The sequence below is a fragment of the Daucus carota genome, chromosome 7, assembly GCF_001625215.2.
Source record: "Daucus carota subsp. sativus chromosome 7, DH1 v3.0, whole genome shotgun sequence".
NCBI lineage: Eukaryota > Viridiplantae > Streptophyta > Magnoliopsida > Apiales > Apiaceae > Daucus > Daucus carota.
In genome coordinates, this window is record NC_030387.2 from 23,494,492 (window position 1) to 23,513,518 (window position 19,027).

General features: G+C 33.6%; 1 protein-coding gene and 1 long non-coding RNA gene across 5 annotated transcripts; both read right to left on the reverse strand.

Moving 5' to 3' along the window:
- Positions 1-5,368: 5,368 nt before the first annotated feature.
- Positions 5,369-12,613, reverse strand: LOC108196186 (potassium channel SKOR). 4 transcript variants are annotated; one of them, XM_017363351.2, is made up of 14 exons: positions 12,464-12,613; positions 12,072-12,342; positions 10,394-10,624; positions 10,232-10,295; positions 9,395-9,734; positions 8,797-9,092; positions 8,468-8,548; positions 8,292-8,390; positions 7,583-7,804; positions 7,219-7,407; positions 6,735-6,810; positions 6,351-6,645; positions 5,952-6,073; positions 5,369-5,800 (listed from the first exon to the last, which is right to left on the reverse strand). In XM_017363351.2, the coding sequence occupies exons 2-14, from the start codon at positions 12,329-12,331 to the stop codon at positions 5,556-5,558; spliced, it is 2,520 nt and encodes an 839-aa protein (XP_017218840.1). In that variant the 5' UTR covers positions 12,332-12,342; positions 12,464-12,613; the 3' UTR covers positions 5,369-5,555. The 4 variants fall into 4 exon arrangements, with proteins under 4 accessions (XP_017218840.1, XP_017218839.1, XP_017218838.1 ...); XM_017363350.2 differs by having other exon boundaries at positions 12,455-12,607; XM_017363349.2 differs by having other exon boundaries at positions 12,072-12,580.
- A 3,229-nt stretch (positions 12,614-15,842) lies between these two features.
- Positions 15,843-18,755, reverse strand: LOC135147696 (uncharacterized). Its single transcript, XR_010285449.1, has 2 exons — positions 18,193-18,755; positions 15,843-18,107 (listed from the first exon to the last, which is right to left on the reverse strand). It is a non-coding gene; the product is annotated as an uncharacterized LOC135147696 (long non-coding RNA).
- Between the last annotated feature and the right edge of the window lie 272 nt (positions 18,756-19,027).

Here is a 19,027-nt window from a genome sequence, read left to right on the forward strand (position 1 = left end):
GTGTGGGTACACATTTTAAATGCATTGATTGCGTAGTTATATAATTTAATTTTAAAATTATCTTTTTTGTAAATGAAATAGCAAGTATGAAATATTTGTTTTCGAAAGAAAACTTTGACATGTATTTTGAATTTCGTCCTTTAGGTCAATTAACTCATGTACTCCCTCCATCTCAATTATATGTTTATTTTGCTTTTCGAGAAGTCGAATTGACTAATTTTTTACCAACTATCAAAAAATATTTATTTACTATTTTATAAAATAGACTAGATTTACTTTTTGATGATATTTTTTTTATAATTTTTTCGCAATTATATAATATATATAAATTTTAGTTGAAGTATATACAATTTGACTAGTTAAAAGTCAAAAGGGACAATACTTTTAGGGTAAACATTTGACAGGTAACTTAAAAACCCTATATCTATTCTTGAAGTAGCCGTCTCAGTAATCTGAGCGGCTTCCATCGGGTTTTACCGGGAAAGCCCCAATCTTTTCTTCTTTTTAGCGGTCTTTGTTCATCTTTTGCTTTTGTTTAATAAGTTCCCAATTTATTTGGGTTTTGTTTGGTCTCTCTTTGTGTGAGAGTTTGATTTTGATTTTTTTATTGTTCGTCATGTTCAGGATTCTAGATCTGCAGGATTTTGATGTTGATTTTCATGGTGTTGATTCGATGATGAAAGTTATTATGGTGATACATCCATGGTCGATTGCTCAAAACAACAATTGGAGGATTACAATATGTATATATCTCTTCAAAAAATCGTTTGGTTGCCTATCCAAGATGGAAGGATTCAACAACGATATTATTATGCATTTGTTCAATTTCGATCATGTATGTAGATGCCATATGGCGTTCTATTATTGAATTTTATTATTTTTGTTCAAAAAAAAAAGTCGAAAGGGACATGTATTGAGACAGAAGAGTAATATGGGATTATGTAAGATATATATTTTTCTAAATACAAGGGTGTATTAATGGTAGGTAATATTTCGAGAAGGAAATGAAAAGAATTCTAGAGATTTGGAGGGAAATCTCTTATATATTTTTCCAATATAAGTTTGTTCTCATTTTAAGGGAGATTTGAAGAGAAGGTAATAATCAATTTTCATAACTCGGGAACACATTGTAAAAGAAGAGATATTGTATTTAATTTTTTTTATAAAATAATAGAATAGAGAATTTAGAGGTTGGAGACGTATATTAGGGGTTGCAGGCTTTGGTCCCACTAGCTTAGAGGTCGTCATATATAGGAGGGTTGTTAGTGGCGGAACCAGAGGGGGCTAGGGGATGCTAGAGCCCCCCTAACCTAAAAAATACATTGTATATTTTTTTTCCAGCTCCCGCTGAATTTGTGAAGTCAATATAATTTTATTAGCTCCGTTGAATTATAAATGTCATAGAGAGGGACTTAATATAAAAGAAGAAAAGAGAAGGCACTTAGTCTAAAGAGAGTCTAATTAACAAATACATTCAAACAGATACACTCAGAGCAACTAGATCATGCAAACTGTATGATGCATGCTGAGTACTTTGTACATTAGAAAAATAATATAAAATATAGTTAAGAGGGAAAGTGTGCTCCTCATTGTTGAGGAAGCAAATAGAGCTCGTAAGTTCTTGAAGAGGTGCTAGGAAACATAGAGCTACTACTTTGTGTTGGCTCTTTGGATCCTAGAAATTAATTTTCAAATTTCAATAACTCAAAACTGGTCTGCCTTGCACAACTTTATCCAAAGGATTTAGACTTGGAGTTGTTTCCAAATCAGTTACACAATTTTATCTATGATATGAGAGCGGAGATTAATCTGGACTTCAAAATATAGAAAATCTTTCTGTCATGATGGTTAAAACACACAGACACACTGCTTATCCCTTAGTTTATCTTCTGGTTGAGTTAGCTTTGGTTTTACCGGTTGTCATTGCTACTGTTGAGAGAGTTTTTTTTGCTATGAAAACAATCAAGACTTATCAGCGTAATAGGATGGAAGATGCATGAATGAATGATATATATTGAGAAAGCTATTCATGCAAGTATAGATGACGAAATATTTTTCAGTCCCCCTAACTTTTAGTCCTGGTTCCGCCATTGATTGTCTGCCTCTTAATTCACTTTAGATGAATTCCGCTTTCAATCTGAATTTTTCTCCGATGTCTAATGATTCATTCTCGCATCACTGATGACGATAAGGAATCGAGATTATTGTTATGCCTGAAATCGTCATGGGTTTCGGCAAGCTCACATATGAACATGGACTATTAAAGTGGTTCATCTAGTCAATTGGTGAAAGTTACTAGCACCAAGACTTCACAACAACATCAGACCAAGTCTCATGAGCTCATAATTACGCTAGGTCACTCTATATAATTGAGTTGCTAGCCCCATATGGATACTCTATCCTTCCCTAAGAGAGGGGTTCTTGCTAGCATAGATGTGGCCCTCCGAGATCGTTAGTCATGAGGTCGCTCGTCTTGGGCTCACACAATAGTAAGACTCATGGCCTCATTTTTCCGCTTGAGGATGGTCCCAGCTAAATGGTCGAATATTTTATACACTAAATCGTCAGTGAACTCTCTCAAGGACTACTCTCTCTATCTTGGGTTTCCTCACCCCTAGAGAGGATGAACAAAACATGAAAGCTCATCGATAGTTCCGACTTGACCGTATAAATATATCTCTCAATATCTCTACATCCTCTCATCGGATCACAGTCAATTATCCAACCTGCTCCATGTCAGCCATCTTAGCTAGTCATCTGGGCTTGGATCATGAGAGGAATGGGCTTCTTGAGGCTGACTTACACAATCTAATAGACCTAAACCTGATAGACTGAATGAAAACTAGGAAAAAAGGGCCTAAATAACACAATTTTGAGGTTTAATGCCCTGAATAACAAATTTTGTAAAAATGGCCCTGAAATGCCATATAAAAACGCTTGTAAAGTACTCCCTCCGTCCCAGCCATTTGTATACAAATGGTTGGGACACGGAGACCAAGAAATTGTGTAAGAAATGATTAAAGTTGGGTTAAAAGTGGGTATAGTGGTGGGACCCATTTATATTTAAGTAATAGATTTGAGATAGTGGAGGAAAGTAGTGGGTGTAATAGTGTTTATATTATTATAGAATGGAGATAGTGGAAGAAAGTAGTTGGTGTAATGATGTTTTATATTATAAAATTTTACTACTTTAGGAATGTATACAATTGGTGGGACGTCCCAAAAAGGAAACTGTATACAATTCATTGGGACGGAGGGAGTAGCGTTTTATTTTGAAGGAGGAACGCTAAACGCATTAGTGTTTACCACTTTTAAGGCCCAAGCCCAATGCCACATTCTTTTGTTTCTTTTTAAAAAATAATTTCTATAACTCCTAATAAATAATAACTGGAACGTAAATTAACCGTCATTAATATTTTTAGAGTTCATATTTGGGTTTTAGAATGATTAATTCATACTGTAAATTAAATTATCCGACGGTTAGGGTTTAGGATTGAGGGTGTAGGGCCTGTAGGCCCTACTCCCTCGAGCCTAAACCCTAATTAATGCGAGGCTGCAGGGTCGAAGGCCCTAAAGCCGAGACGTTGGCGGAATAAATAAATTTACAACCGTTAACATTTAGGGTTTAGCTTTGGGTTGCAGAATGTTTAATTCGTACTGTATATTAAATTGGCCGACGGTTAGGGTTTAGGATTGAGGATGTAGGGCCGGTAGGCCCTACTCCCTCGAGCCTAAACCCTAATTAAGCGAGGCTGAAGGGCCGAAGGCCCTGAAGCCGAGACGTTGGCGGAATAAATAAATTTACAACCGTTAACATTTAGGGTTTAGGTTTGGTTTGCAGAATTATTAATTCGTACTGTATATTAAATTGGCCGACGGTTAGGGTTTAGGATTGAGGGAGTAGGGCAGCCTACATAGCAGTTCCAATGCTACGCCTTCAACCACTCGGCCATCTCTCCTACATAATGATTATGACCCAAAAACCGAGTGAATAGCGAGCCGGTACTCGTAGATTATTGGATAGGAACGACCAATCAATTCTAATTCTAATTAGAAAAATATATACATTTTCATCAAAGTCAAATAAATTTCTTTGTTTTGAGGTTATACGGATAAATAGAAAATAAGAAAACTGTTATAAAGAATTCTTTGCAAAACCAAACCAGCCTTCGCCTCTTTTTCTGTTATCTTATAACGGTACCGGAGGCAATCACTAAATTCTAACGAATCCGCTGATTGATAGGTCTATTTTTGCACTTTGGTTAATGGATCTCTTCAGATCACGATTCTATTTAAACTATTATTCCATATCTTAAGAATTAAGAAATTTCTTTCCAGTCCAGTTTTCTAGTTCTCTCAACAACAAATCCTATCCTGCAGATCTATTACAAATATTCATAGAAATTATATATAAGTGGATTCTATAGTGTATACCTCCTCTATGCATACAAAATAAAACAGGCGGGTTTTTTCATCGTAGAATGGTTACCCTACTCCCTCGAACCTAAACCCTAATTAAGCGAGGCTGAAGGGCCGAAGGCCCTGAAGCCGAGACACCGACGGAATAAATTAATTTACAATCGTTAACATTTAGGGTTTAGGTTTAGGATTTTTGAATGATTAATTTATCCCGTAAAATTAAAAATATTTTTCTATAACATTTTTGATTTAATAAACTAAAAACAAAATAAAATAAATCAATAAAATAAAAAAAATGCATGTCAAACGTATAACGTTTATGTTCAACTTAATTGAAAAAGAATGAAACGCCATTAGTGATAGCATTTAATTTGATATTAAATGAGCCAACACGTCTAGCGTTTTTGTATGTTGTAGCATGGCCCAGCCTACTTCCACCATATTCACTAAACATAAACATTACTCTAAGTAGCGTTTTCCTTTTTTTAAAAAAAAAAAAAAAATATTTAAACACTACACGATGTAGCGTTTTGGTTAAAAGACCAAAACGCTACATCAGAAGCGTCTTTAATGTCAGTGAGAGCCTTTTACCGGGTATTTTGTTATTTGGGGCATTACTACCCCAAATTTGGTTATTTGGGGCCAACACCCGAAAACTAGCCTATAGAGATTATCTATTTCCAAAAAATGTGATAGTTGAACTCCTATAAATAGGATATGTAAGCCTCTTGTATAAATTTATGATTCTTATTGGGAATCAAATACAAAATCAGCTAAATTTTTCATTCTCCGTCTCGCGTTCTTCGTCATATCTTAGCTAAATTTCCATCATTCTCCGTCTCGTGTTCTTTTTCATATTCTTCCTACGTTCGACCAAGTTCTTAACTCGTTATTAACCACTCTCTTCTACCAACGACAGGAAAGAAGAAAAAAAACATTCACATGCATATCATTCATACTACTGGTGCTGCTTGATCATTCCTTCTAATAAAATTAGCTAACGTATTGAGATGTTTCTTTATAACAAAAATAATAATAATTGCTACATTATACAAGTGGTTCGGTAGTAATTTCAGGACTGGCATACATATGCACACGAACACATTTGCGAATGCAATTACAAAATGGTTGTATATCTATTGTGTTTCATCGATTAAATACAGCTTCTGACCATCACTTATCATATCCGCATCCAATATTTTAGCTGCATCTTCTGATAATATACAAGAGTTCTGAGGACAGTTTAGCTGCTCTGCCGCTTTTTTGATGAGCTCCTCCATGGTTTCAGGAACCCACAACATTACTCCATACGATGGTTTATTCTCCTTTGGCTTATCAGGGTGGAAGGGATACACTCTGCATTTTTTGGGTTGCGGTTTATCTGTCATCATTGAACAACTATAATTAGTACAAACTAGAAAAACAATGATGCTCCCAGTATACAAAACGGCGTTGTGTAATCAATATTATAGTACGATAAACTGAGCAATGGATCACCATAATCTGCAGGCTATGAGATAAAAGTTCTGCACCTGTGATTTCAGGAGACTGGTTTGAGATTTCTGCCAACTGAGAAGATTTTGCTATTTCAAGAAGCTTGATCAGATTCTTGTTTCCGGACATTCTTCCTTCATCAAGTGGTGTGTTTCCCCATCTACAGCAAACCAGATTTACTAAGTTTTTTTGTGAATTTTTTTATACATGCCGAAATCAGTTAAAGGAACTCAGGCCATAAAATTAAATAAGTATTTCTGATCCAATGGTCAGTCCACTGAGGGTAACGCAATGTGAGAATCACGGGTTATGATATACTCTAGACCTGCGCACACTAAGTTTATGGCAAGATACATGATGATATTGTAAAGTGGAACTGCTAAAGAATGATAATAATGAGTAAATTTCATCATGGAAGAGGTTATAATAAACTGAACCTGTCCCGTGAGATAACAGAAGCCCCGGATTCCAAAAGTAACTTTGCTAATAAATATAAGCCTTGGGAGGCAGCAACATGAAGTGGAGTTCGGTGATCATAGTCACTAGAGTTCGGATCAATGCCAGCAGACAGAACCCTTTTAATCAAATCATAATCCCCCCTTGCAACTGCAGTACACAAAAAAGGACCAGAATCACCAATTTTCAGGATAGCTCCTTCTTTAATCAGTAAGGAAACTACTTGATCATGTCCACTCTTAATAGCTTCGAACAAGGGGGTGTTTCCAAAATTATCTACACAGAAAGGAAAATTGTTACTACTTTAATGAATGGGAACACACCAAAATACAAAACTTCAGACAAATATTGTTCTTTATATTAACCTGAAATATTGATGTCCACTCCTTCCTGAGTTAGGAAAAGAATAATGTCTTCATATCCTTTTGATGCCGCAAGATGCTGCGAAAAATATTCACTATAAATATTATCCCTTGCATATTTTCTTGTTGGTTTAAAAATGCAAATATTAGCATTCTATAGTTTAAAAATGAATCAGAATTACTTCTCATACAAGAATATAGGAACTTTATCATCTTGTGAGAGCAAGAAGTACTAACTATAACATATTTACAGCATAAAGTTTGACCCTCCTAATAATGTGCTTTTCTTGAAATGTTAAGCACTAATCTTTCTTTTAATCTTTGCTTCTTTTAACTAATAATACTCGTAGGTAAACTTTGTTATAACTATTCTTGGCTTTCACAAAAATCACTCAACGTTTTGATTTCACTTAATCATCCTTCACAAGTATAATTCAGGTAAATACACTTAAATGATAATGCTATAAAAATATCTGCTAAGCCATACCAGTGGAGACCTGCCATCATAATCTGTCTTATTGGGATCAGCTCCAGCTCGAACCAAGCCCTTCAGCTGATACAGATCACCATAGTATGCAGCACTGTTTACCCGAAGAGCAAGTTCTGCCTCTTGTTTATTGATGTGAAAGGTGATATCAGACTCAAGTTGCTTCAAACGAAGATTTGATTCTTTCCCCTAAAAACTTATATAATCAGATGACTGTGCTGCAAAGGGTACTTGGGATGATATGAAGTTCATGAACAGACAAAAATATCATTCAGAAACTTCAGATGTTTCCAAATTATTTCCTGATGCAGAAATGAGCTGCAGGAATATGAAATGGAAGGCATTGCAGTAAGAGAGAAATTACCTCTAGCAGGTTGTTCAGGATTTTTCGCCCATCATGGAAATAAATCTCAAGAATATTCGAAAAGGATTGTTTATCAAGCCTTAAAAGCCTGCACAGCTCACTAACTTTAACCGTGTAGGGCTGAGGGATGTTACAAAGAATAGAGACTTCTCCAAATAAGCTATTAGGTCTCAGGACTGAAACTGTCTCTTCTGTTCCATCTTCGCATATACCAACCTCCTCCTGCAAAAAAATCAGGTTCTTTAATCACGCACTTCCGATTCTAGAAGATTAATTCAGCGCGTATTGGATCCCAAAAGAATCAACTAATTAACTAATGCAAGTTGTATCATAAATTTAAAGAGTACAATGAAGAATCCTGTTCAATTTTTCACTCAAATACAAGGCAAAAGAATATTTTACAAAAACAAATTTCATATATGTAGTCATTATGATCTAGTCAACGAATAATCAAAGCATTTAAAGCCACTGACTTCTCTGCAATCACCAAATTAGTAAGAGGAGTTGGAACTGTTCTCCCTACTACAGAGTATCTTCTATAAACCTATACCTTACGATATGTGATGTAGGATGTAAAACTAGTCTCCTTATACATGAGCAAGTAAAATGAATTTTAATTTTTTAATGTAAATAAAAACTATCTAGAATGCATAAGGAAGAATATTCAATGATGAGATGAGTATTCGGTAGATTATGAAGAAATCCCTACCAGAAGACCATGACAGACAATATAAAGTTGATCGACGACATTCCCCTGTTCCATTATCAATTCTCCTGGGAGAAAAAACTCCTCATGGACTCTAGTCACCTGAATGAATAAAATAAAGTTTATATATGTCCACTGGATTAATATCAATGAAAAAATTAATACCAGAAGCAACGTACAATTTGACTGATGAATTCTGAAGAGCATCCCTTGAATAGAGAAACATTTTCAACGCATGACATGTAAAGGGTTTGGGAAATCTGAAAGATCAATGCATCTTAGTATGAATAGTGGATACTGAAAGATTAATATTTTGACAGGGAATTCAGAAAATTGTCAAATAGAGCTTAGAAAGTGACAGCATGCTTGAAACTGGTAGAAACAGTAAGAAACTTAGGCAGAAATATGAAGTCTAATCACCATAATAAGATCAGAAAAGCAAATGGTAAGTGTTTCTGAATTCCATACGGTTGGCATGAGAAAGAAAAAGGCAACTCTTTTAACTTACCTTTGCACGAATGGAAATAGGAAGATCTTGAAGAGCAGCAGCATCAGTGTAAGTGCTCTCGTATTGTAGCCTCAAGTGACCTTTGATTTGGTTACGGATGTCCCTCCCAAGTCTGTTTCTGTTCATATATTTGATGATATCTGTCATTTTATCCCTATACCTCTCTGTCTTTGATCCTTTCACAATTAAGGCTGTCATATTACCAATCAAATAAGCCCCGATAACCATGTCAAAAGATACAAAAATCATAATGAAAACCATCTCTCTCAGATTGACAGCATGTATATCGCCATAACCTGTAGCACAAAACAGTTTGCTTTTATCAGAACGACATGATAGGAACAGTTTACATACAGCTTAGCAGGTTAATGGTGTTGCTATACTCTAGCCCTGATGTATTTTTTCAATTCTTTGATGAAGTAGTTATTTTACTCTGGAACATTGATTTTAATACGAGGTCGGGAACATCATCCTACATGATTTTGTCACATTATTCAATAGAGTTTCCATATTAGTCATCACATTTTTTTCAATAATATGTACAAAACAAGCTGATGACATTAAAATTTATCATAATTTGTAGCTACAAAGGACTTACCGACTGTAACCATAGTGACAATGGCAAAATATAAAGATGTTATATAACGCGTCCAGAGATCAATCTCTCTAAAGTTTGAATAACTGTAATCACCCAATTTCAAACTTCCAATCCATGTGTATCCTTCTTTCTCTGCTGGGAGAGTGGTAGCTAAATAGTAAAAAATGCATGCCGCTGTATGAGTGCAGTAGATTTCAACAACAATAAGCTTTACAATCCTGCAGAAGAGATATTTAATCCTTATGTCCTTCTCCAACTTTTGGAAAAACGCCAGAACTTTACGTGCCCGACTCAACCTAATCCAAAGAAGACACCGCACTGCCTCTTTATTTCCCGTAGCCTGAATAATACATATTATGCACAAAATTGCATGAGTCTACAATATTGAAATTCGAACTGATACAATTTTGATTGTAGACATTTATTAAAAAAACAATTACCTAAAATAACAAATAAAACCACAGTAGATAAACTTAGAACTCCAGAACTATCCACATTACCATCTACCACCACCCAAAAGTATACTGCAGGCTAAACCGAATACATAAATGTCTGAATTTGATCAGATATTATAACTTTAACTATAATGCATATGAATAGAGGTACATGAGAACTACTTGCCGTGGATTTGTTACTGCGACTCTGCGAGCCAATCAATTAATATAGATGGAGCCATCACTTTAGAACTTCTTTTATGCTTTCTACCAGATGGAACACATAACATTTGAGCATTTTATGCTTATCCAAGTCTAAAGGGAGTTCTTTAGCACAAAATAAATCTAAATAGAAGAAAAAATAAAATAAATACAAAACTATTATGTTAACAAAGATTGATACCCCGTATATGATATCCCATGGCAAACAACCCAAAAAATCAATGATAAAATGCGATTTCAAGTACCTGCAAGAGAATTTAACACAAATTAAAAGAGTGTGAGTGTGTGTGATGAACGGACACATCGTTTGTAGCAATACTGGAGAAGAAAAAGAAAAAGTTACCGCATAGCAATTGGATAGCGCTTGTAGATCATCTTGTATGTTTGCCGATCTCTGTAGGCCACAAAGAATTGTAGCACAATGTCAATAACGAAAGCTGTTTGTCCAGCGATATCCAACAAGAAGAGGTTTCTGTTTCTAGGCAATCCCCTGAAGAAGCCGAACTCGAATGGCGTAAAGAAAGATGAGTACATCGCCCAGAGCAATATGAACTTCTCCCATGCATGATACCACCTGCATTGGACCTCATTGCATGATTCAACTACTACAACATACTCCCCCGTCCCACCAGGTTCTCCTTCTATAAAGTATATTTACATTATATATTTTTTCTTAAAAAATCATGAAAAAAAATTTGACATTTAAACTTTTACTAAAAAAATAAAAACTTAAAAATATATTATAGAATTATACTTTAAGAGAGCCGAGAGCCGAGAGCCGAGAGCCGAGAGCCGAGAGCCGAGAGCCTCAAAATGCGTGCAAGCAGTATACGTATAGAATCTGGCAGGATGGAGGGAGTACTGTGCAAGATACGCAGTGAATATGATTCCCTCATCTAGCTATTAAAAAAACGCGCTTGAATGTTATAATTACAGTCCGAACACGTATATTAGTCCACAGCTATCGATGCCTCTTGACCACAACCCTTTTCTTTATCCGCATCTCATAATATCACAGAAGAAATTTAAGAAAAGGAATATAAGAGAAATCTTAACACGAAATAGCACACTCGTTTACAACATTTTGTGAAGTGGTACAAGACTACAACGAGTTACGCCCCTGTCGCATTCATGGAGGACAAAACAACTTGTCAAATTAAATTTTTTGGCGATAAATCAAGTCGGCGGAGGTCACGTGTTTATGCAGGAAAGGTTCTTCAACTTGTAATTAAAAAGCAGCACCCTACGTGTATGGCCAGCTTTTATATGAAAAAAGATATTTTTTCGAGTGAAAAGTTGTATATCGTTAGAATATTTTTTAATGTGAAGTATTTCATACATGTTTAATATTTCTCATTTATATAAATAAGTAATTTATTTTTATAACTTTCTTAAAAATAAAGAAAATTTCCGAAAAGTAAAGCATTTTTTATTCATGTAATTACGAAATTACTGACCTAAATTTTGGGTTTACCATTTGAGGATCGTGTTAGTGATTCGGTGATGCACCCCTTTCGTGCGTTAACTTTTTCCTAGTATTCCCTCCATTTCATAATGAAACCTACTTTTAAATTTTATTTTAATTCGAGATACATATCCATATTTTCGAGTATAATTGTATCGATTGTTTTTTTTTGAGTAAAAATTGTATCGATTGTTTATTTCCAAAGATAAATATGAAAGTTTTTCACATACGATAAGATAAATTTATGTACTAACAAAATTAGCATAACTAATATTAAAAAAGATAATAAATTATAACTATGTTATCTAATTTTTTGATATATTTAATTTTTCAAAAATAACAAATATTATTGGTGAGAAAAGTAATAAAAACTACGCAAAAGGACATAAGATCGAGATTTAAGGTCTGGTAAACAAACAATTAAGAAGCAGAATCTTTCAGCGAAATAAAAGCTTCGAAATCATGGGAACGATAACACAGATGAATCGTGAATGATTCGGAGTGGTTTGTGAGAGATGAAAAATGGTTGGCGTTTAAGTAAAAGTAAGGTCCGTACCTGTTATCAGGATGAATGGAGCAGCCTCTTGAGAGATCTGTGAGCCCCTTGAAAATATGTTCTCTGCTGTATATTCGCCTATAGGCCTCCGTAGCCGCTTCGAACTCGCTAGCGATTCGAGCCATGTGGTGTCCTCTTGATTCTCGCACATCTTCTCTCACATCCTCCACCTCGTACTCCTCATCGTTCGACGAATCTTCACTGTCTTGTCCCTTTCTCCGCCGTCTCTTCTCTTCTTCCATCCTTCTTCTGTTGCTCATCTTTCTTCAATCTAAACAAACAATATTATATTATGTGTAAGGATTGATGTCAAGTTACTGGTAGTAGAAATATGTAGTGATTGGAGGCAAGAACGTGTGTAGAGAATATCGAGATGGATATACAAAGGAGACCAAAATTTAATGTGGGATCTTTCTTGAGTAGCCAAATTAGTGTAACAGACGATTCTGCTCCAGCGAGATTTGTTTGGGAGTCAGGGGAGACGCACACAACTAATCATGTTACATGGGTCCATATCCGCCTATTTATACCAGTGGACTCATTGTTTTTGGAGGCTGTTTAGCTTCTAATTTGCGTTATTATCAAATTTTGGCCATTTTAATATTTAAATTTATATAACTTATATATATTTGTAAGACATTTAAAATATACTACTAACTAATTTTTTTGTCAGAAAGCAGCTAACTTAAATAAGGAAATGACTTCTCCAATAAGGAAAACAGTAATAAGCAAGTAAAAAAAGTACCTGCACACAAATATTGAACTGGCCCACTCAATTTGTCAGTCCTCACAAAATATTTTGTTCAAATTATTGCTATATTATTTGTTTCTAGAATTTATTGAGATTTATTACTGTATCATTTATTTCAAGAATTTGTTGAGATTTATCATTGTATCATTTATTTCAAGAATCGTGTCGAGATAATATTTACGGAAGTACCAAGGACGATAATTTATACCGAATTTGATGGATACCCGATCGGTAGTGACCCGATTGAGTTTTATCAAAATCGAATATATTTCAGGTTTGGGTTTGATTTTTAAACCCAAACTATTATCGGGCGAAAGATTTATGTTCAGATTTATGACATACAGTTTCGAACCCAAATTGAAAACTCGAAATCCATTTTATTTCGACCCAAATCCGACTTCGAACCGAAACCCGTTTTAATTTATAAAAAATATTTTATATATATGTAATGTTCCGTAATTTAAAGTAGTATAGGTATAATATATAACATACTATATTGTTAATATTAAAATAAAAAGAACTATAATTTATACAAACTATTGCATTAAAGTCTGAAATTACTAAACTATTCTCATTACATATTTTCGACAGTAACTTTCGAAACAAGTATATGACATGCCAAGATTTTTTATGTTTATAATTAGACGAATTCATTAACTTCTCTCTAACTCAATCCCAACAATTTTAACATCGATCAGTCGATAAGCTATTTACTTCAAATCAGATGTTAATAATCTCTAACTAGAGTTTGGGGAAATCAAGATACAATTTGGCAGAAATCCACAAACCCAAACAAAATCTGACTGGTTCGGGTTTGGGCTTAATAATTCGTGTTTTCCCAAGTTCGGATCGGATTTAACAAAGAAAATCAGATTCGGGTTTGGTTTTACTAAACTCGTTTCGACTGAACGGATTATCATCCCTACAGAAATAAAGAAGAGGATTATAAATGATATGTGAACTTGATCTATAAATTATTAATTTTTTTGAAAATTTTTACTTTTAAATCAAGTGAGTGTTTGATAATCTAAATTTATAAATTAAAAAAACAAATTATTAAAATATAAGAAATTTTGTTATTAAATAAGTTTTGATACTTATTAAAAATTTTAAAACTAAGCACTTCTTCTTTCTTTATCAAACACTACAAGCAATTTAAATCGTCAAAGAAATCCAAAAACACTTTAAAAAAGCGTTGCGAAACGGTCTTTAATATGTGCAGCCTTTTTCGATAAGAAGCCGGTTTCTATTTTTTTTAATTCGTTGTGTAAAAATCTATAAGCATTTATTAGGAGATGAGAATGCTAATTTTTATTTGATGATTTCTATTTTTTTTATACAGTTTAATCATTTATAAATTTTAATTTATTTCTCCATTCTATTTCGCGAATAAGAAAGTTTTTTTAAGGTTACCTGGCCCTATATTTTCAAATTCAAGAAGATGAGATCTCTATTTTTGAAATCCAGTTTGCATGTTCTGTCATTTCTTTTCCTAATAGAATAATGGTGGACGTGGCATACAGAACAAGAAAACTAGCGGCTCTTATTAGGATTGAGGACATGTCAATTAATTGTCAATGCGATAGCCACCCACACCACACCTAATTATAGGACCGATTGTAATTTTTAACTTAATTTTGGTGTTTACTTTCACAAAATATACTCCCTCCGTCCCGGTGATTTATATACAAATGGTTTGGACACGGAGACCAAGAAAAAGTGTAAAAAGTGAGTAAAGTTAGAGGAAAAATGGGTGAAGTGGTGGGACCCATTTATATTTAATGATAGATATGAGATAGTGGAAGAAAGTAGTGGGTGTAATAGTGTTTATATTATTATAGAATGAAGATAGTGGAAGAAAGTAGTAGGTGTAATAGTGTTTTATATTATTAAAAGTTACTATTTTTGGAATGTATAGAAATGATGGGACGGCCAAAAAGGAAACTGTATAGAATTGACTGGGACGGAGGGAGTACTAATGATCAGTTGATACTTGATACCAACACTTAGGGCCTGTTTGGTTCATAGAAACAGCTTCTCCTTCTCTTGACCCGTTTGTATAAAGAAGTAGAAGCACTTTTAAAAAGCTGAGAATGCTAGCTTCTATCTCACAGCTTCTGCTTCTTTTCCAAACACTTTATTAACTTCTTTACTTCTCACTTCTACTCCACTTTTTTACTATAAGCAATAAGTCACTTCTTTTAAGCTAACCCAAACGGTCCCTTAGTCTTGTATATCCATTTTTATAACATGTATTGATAAAATATACATTTGTACGAGGACAGATTGCAAAAGAGTTGAGAGGTGAGATCTGACTTCTTCAGAAAGAGAAAGTTGATAGAAATATGTCCGCAGAACCTCGATAAACTAAACATAGTTCATAATCAATGAAATTAATTATATTTAGTAAATAAAAATTATTATTTCATCTTGATCAATTAATAATTTTGATAAATTAAAGATATTTATGTATAGTAATAACATTAGTTTATCAATATCTGACAATGTTATGTTTATGAATTCTTACAAGCTGAATTTCTAATACCAAACTAAAATATTATAAATTTTCGATGATAAAGAGAGTTAAAGATATACTTTTGCTTAGTAAGCCTAGAAATTTATATATATTAAGACTCTATTTCCATTATTATTGACGATCACTTAGACCGTTTGAAACTCCAATAAATTTTAACACCATACTTGAATTAAATATGTCCTTGTAACCTTGTAAATATTCAAAATCATCTATACACTTAATTATCTCCTTTATTTCGCTAGAATATAATTTGAATAATGAATTTTTAGTAGATCCTTCCATTAATATTGAATTTTCAAATTTTTGTGATAACACATGAACTTAAATGATGTCCACTATCGCACAAAATAATTATAAATATGAGAAAAATATAATCATAAAGATCACATATCAAATTCATTACAAGTTAATAAATAAATAAACTAAATTGAAGACTTATAAGTAAGTAAAGACATTTTATGATAATAATGTAATTTTTATAACATTTAGCAAAGTGCGATATATACATGCTCCAATATTTCTCGTACATATTTAGCAAAAAAAAAAATATATTTCTCGTACATGAAAAGGCTGTTTTGCCACGAAAAAAGAAACCAATACGAAGGAATATCTAAACATGCGATCCAAATAAAAATTACATGTTTTGTTTTGTTTTGACAGAAAATTACATGTTTTGTTAAAAGAATAAGGTTTAATATAAATAGAATTAGAAATAAGCTAAAGTGGTATCATAGTGTCTGTGAACGTAGATGGCATTAGTAGAGCTTTTGTAAATAATTGGAGAATGGATGTCTACAGTACACAACTCACAAACAGTGTACAATTTAAATATCATAATGCAAAGAGGTAATTGCATATCGCACCCCCTAACTATCGTTCAAAAACGATATTGTACCCATACTTTGAGAAACTCAACTCGCACCCCTTATCTTTATAGTTCAAACCCGAGATGCACCCCTCTGCCGTTAACGCCGTTAACTCCGTTAACTCCCTATACAAGTAATTGCAAATCAGACCCCCTAACTTACGTTCAAAAACGATATTGTGCCCATACTTTTGGAAACTCAAATCGCACAACCTATTTTTACATTTCAAGAACGATACGCACCCCCCTTCCGTTAAAATACTCCATCCGTCTCAATTTACATGTCCTTTTTGCTTTTCGAGAAGTCAAATTGGCTAATTTTTGACCAACTATTAGAAAATATTTATTTATTATTTTAGGAAATAGAAAGTTACATATTAATATAGACTAAATTCACTTCTTGGTCATATTTTTTTTTTAATTTTTATTTAATTAAGATATCCCCAGGTCAAAATGATTTTACATATCAAATTATTTTAAATTTTTAGTGGTATGTGTATTAAGTACTTAAAATATAAACTATTTTAAATATAAAAATAAATATTATGTGATATTTTTTATAAAATATACACTTTTATCAAACAAAAATTTGATATGTAAAATCATTTTGACTTGGGGATAGCTTAATTAAACAAAATTTTTTTAAAAAAAATCATCAAAAAAGTAAATCTAGTTTATTTTAATATGTAACTTTCTATTTCCTAAAATAATAAATAAATATTTTCTAATAGTCGGTCAAAAATTAGTCAATTTGACCCCGCGAAAAGCAAAAAGGACATGTAAATTGAGACGGAAGGAGTATTTTAACGGAAGTTAACAGAATTTAACGGAATTTAACGGAAGGGGTGCGTATCGTTCGTGAAATGTAAAGATAGGGGGTGCGAGTTGAGTTTCTCAAAGTATGGGTACAATATCGTTTTTGAACGATACTTAGGGGGTGCGATATGCAATTACCTCTAATGCAACCGCAAACAGTTTATAAAACCTTGCACCAACTCAAAACTCAACGGTGGGAAGCAAAACAAACCATGCACTACAAAAACCATGTTATACCGGTGATGTGAGACCGCACTTGTTCTATTACGTACTGACCTAATTTAGCGCAAACACAAGTTCAAAATCTCCACTAAATTTTGTTCCTATAAAGAATATGCAAATTGTATATCATATAAAGGAAAATGCTTACTGCACATAATTGTGTACAAAAACAGGTAGATAATGACATTTAGCGGATTTTAATTGGATGATCCCCTGCATTTACACCAACCACCCCAATTAAAACCCACCACATCACTTACCACATCATTATGTACAAATTTTCTGTACACAATTATGTGCACCTAGCATTACTCTCGTATAAATATATGAAAGTGCGCCAAGTAATCAAAAGTGTTCTTATTTTAAGACAATATCCACTACATAATGCTAAACTTGAATCACCATCCCATTTTGAGCCCAGATTATTCTTATGTTAGTTGTCCAAACATAGCCCCTCTACTTTAGTTTAAAGTTTAATTGGTTTCCTAACCCTTGAACCTAAACAAATGCCGTTTGTGCTCTTCTTTCATACAAAGCCGAGATACCTGGAGTATATCCGCTCCTCGTAGTCCCGAAATAATAATTTATAAATAAAAATTATAGATAGTATTTAAAAAATTCTTCCACTCCAATCAAGGAAATATATTTTCCTAGACCATAATTTAGCTAATTATGTAATTTTGTTATATTTGTCGATAAGTATATGCAGTAATATTTTACATAATCTTAATGCTAAATAGATAATATATATAATCTATAATAATTTGAACCCGAACCCGAAACGACTTGAAATTTTCAACCCGAACCCGACCTGTTTAGTACCCATTCAACCCGAAATGAGTGTCCCTGCGGGGCCAAACATTACAACGTAAAAAGCAACTAAAATAACAAATTAGAAACCACAAAATCAACTAACAACCAACAAACCAACCTTGCGAAACCCTTCCATGCCTCCTCACACCCCGCAACCTGGGCAATCACGACAATCCTCACCCTCCCATCTTTTATAACCAACAAAAACAACATATTTTTTGAGTTTCTGGAAGATCAAAGCCATCCAGAAATTGATGGAGTTTCTGGATGTTTGGTGATGTGAAAAAGAGTGCGAGAAGAGAGGATAGGGAGATTTGAGACATGAGAGTGAAAGAAGAACGGAAAATGGTAAAGGAGAGAGATTGATGAAGCAAACCCGAACACCCTGCATATGAAGAAATCGAGCGGAGATCGTTGAGGACGTAAATATGCAATTGCTAACTTTTTACTTTAAAAACATACTCCCTCCGTCCCTCGGAATTGTATACATATGGATTGGACACGGAGACTAAGAAATGTGTATAAAGTAATGTAAATTAAGAAGAAAGAGAAGGAAAAGTGGGTAAAGTAGTGGGACCCATCAATATATAATTGATAGATTTAGAAAAGTAGTTGAAAGTAGTGGGTGAGTGAGATTTTTATATTATAAAACTTGACTATTTTGGGAAAGTTTTGAAATGTATAGAATTGGATGGGACATTCAAAAAAGGAAAGTGTATAGAATTAAATGGGACGGAGGGAGTAGTAGTTTTGCAATAAAACCAACAAGATAGTAAATGTGCAATAAAACTCTAAAAAAAAGGTATTTTGGACGAATTCCCTAAAAAATTTCTCCGACCCGAAATATAAAATCTCCCTAATGCGTATATTTTTGAGTCGGCTTCGGGTCGTGTCTGATTTGTCATCCCTGTATACAAAGAGGACGGAGGGGTATGAATTAGGGGTGGCTATCG

Coding starts and splice junctions, on each gene's coding strand:
- LOC108196186 (XM_017363351.2), bottom strand. CDS start 12,331: ATGAGCAACAGAAGAAGGATGGAAGAAGAGAAGAGACGGCGGAGAAAG. Junction 6,811..7,218: donor ATGATGGCAGGTCTCCACTG/GTATGGCTTAGC, acceptor TATTTTTCGCAG/CATCTTGCGGCATCAAAAGG. Junction 6,646..6,734: donor AGTGGACATCAATATTTCAG/GTTAATATAAAG, acceptor CTTTCTGTGTAG/ATAATTTTGGAAACACCCCC.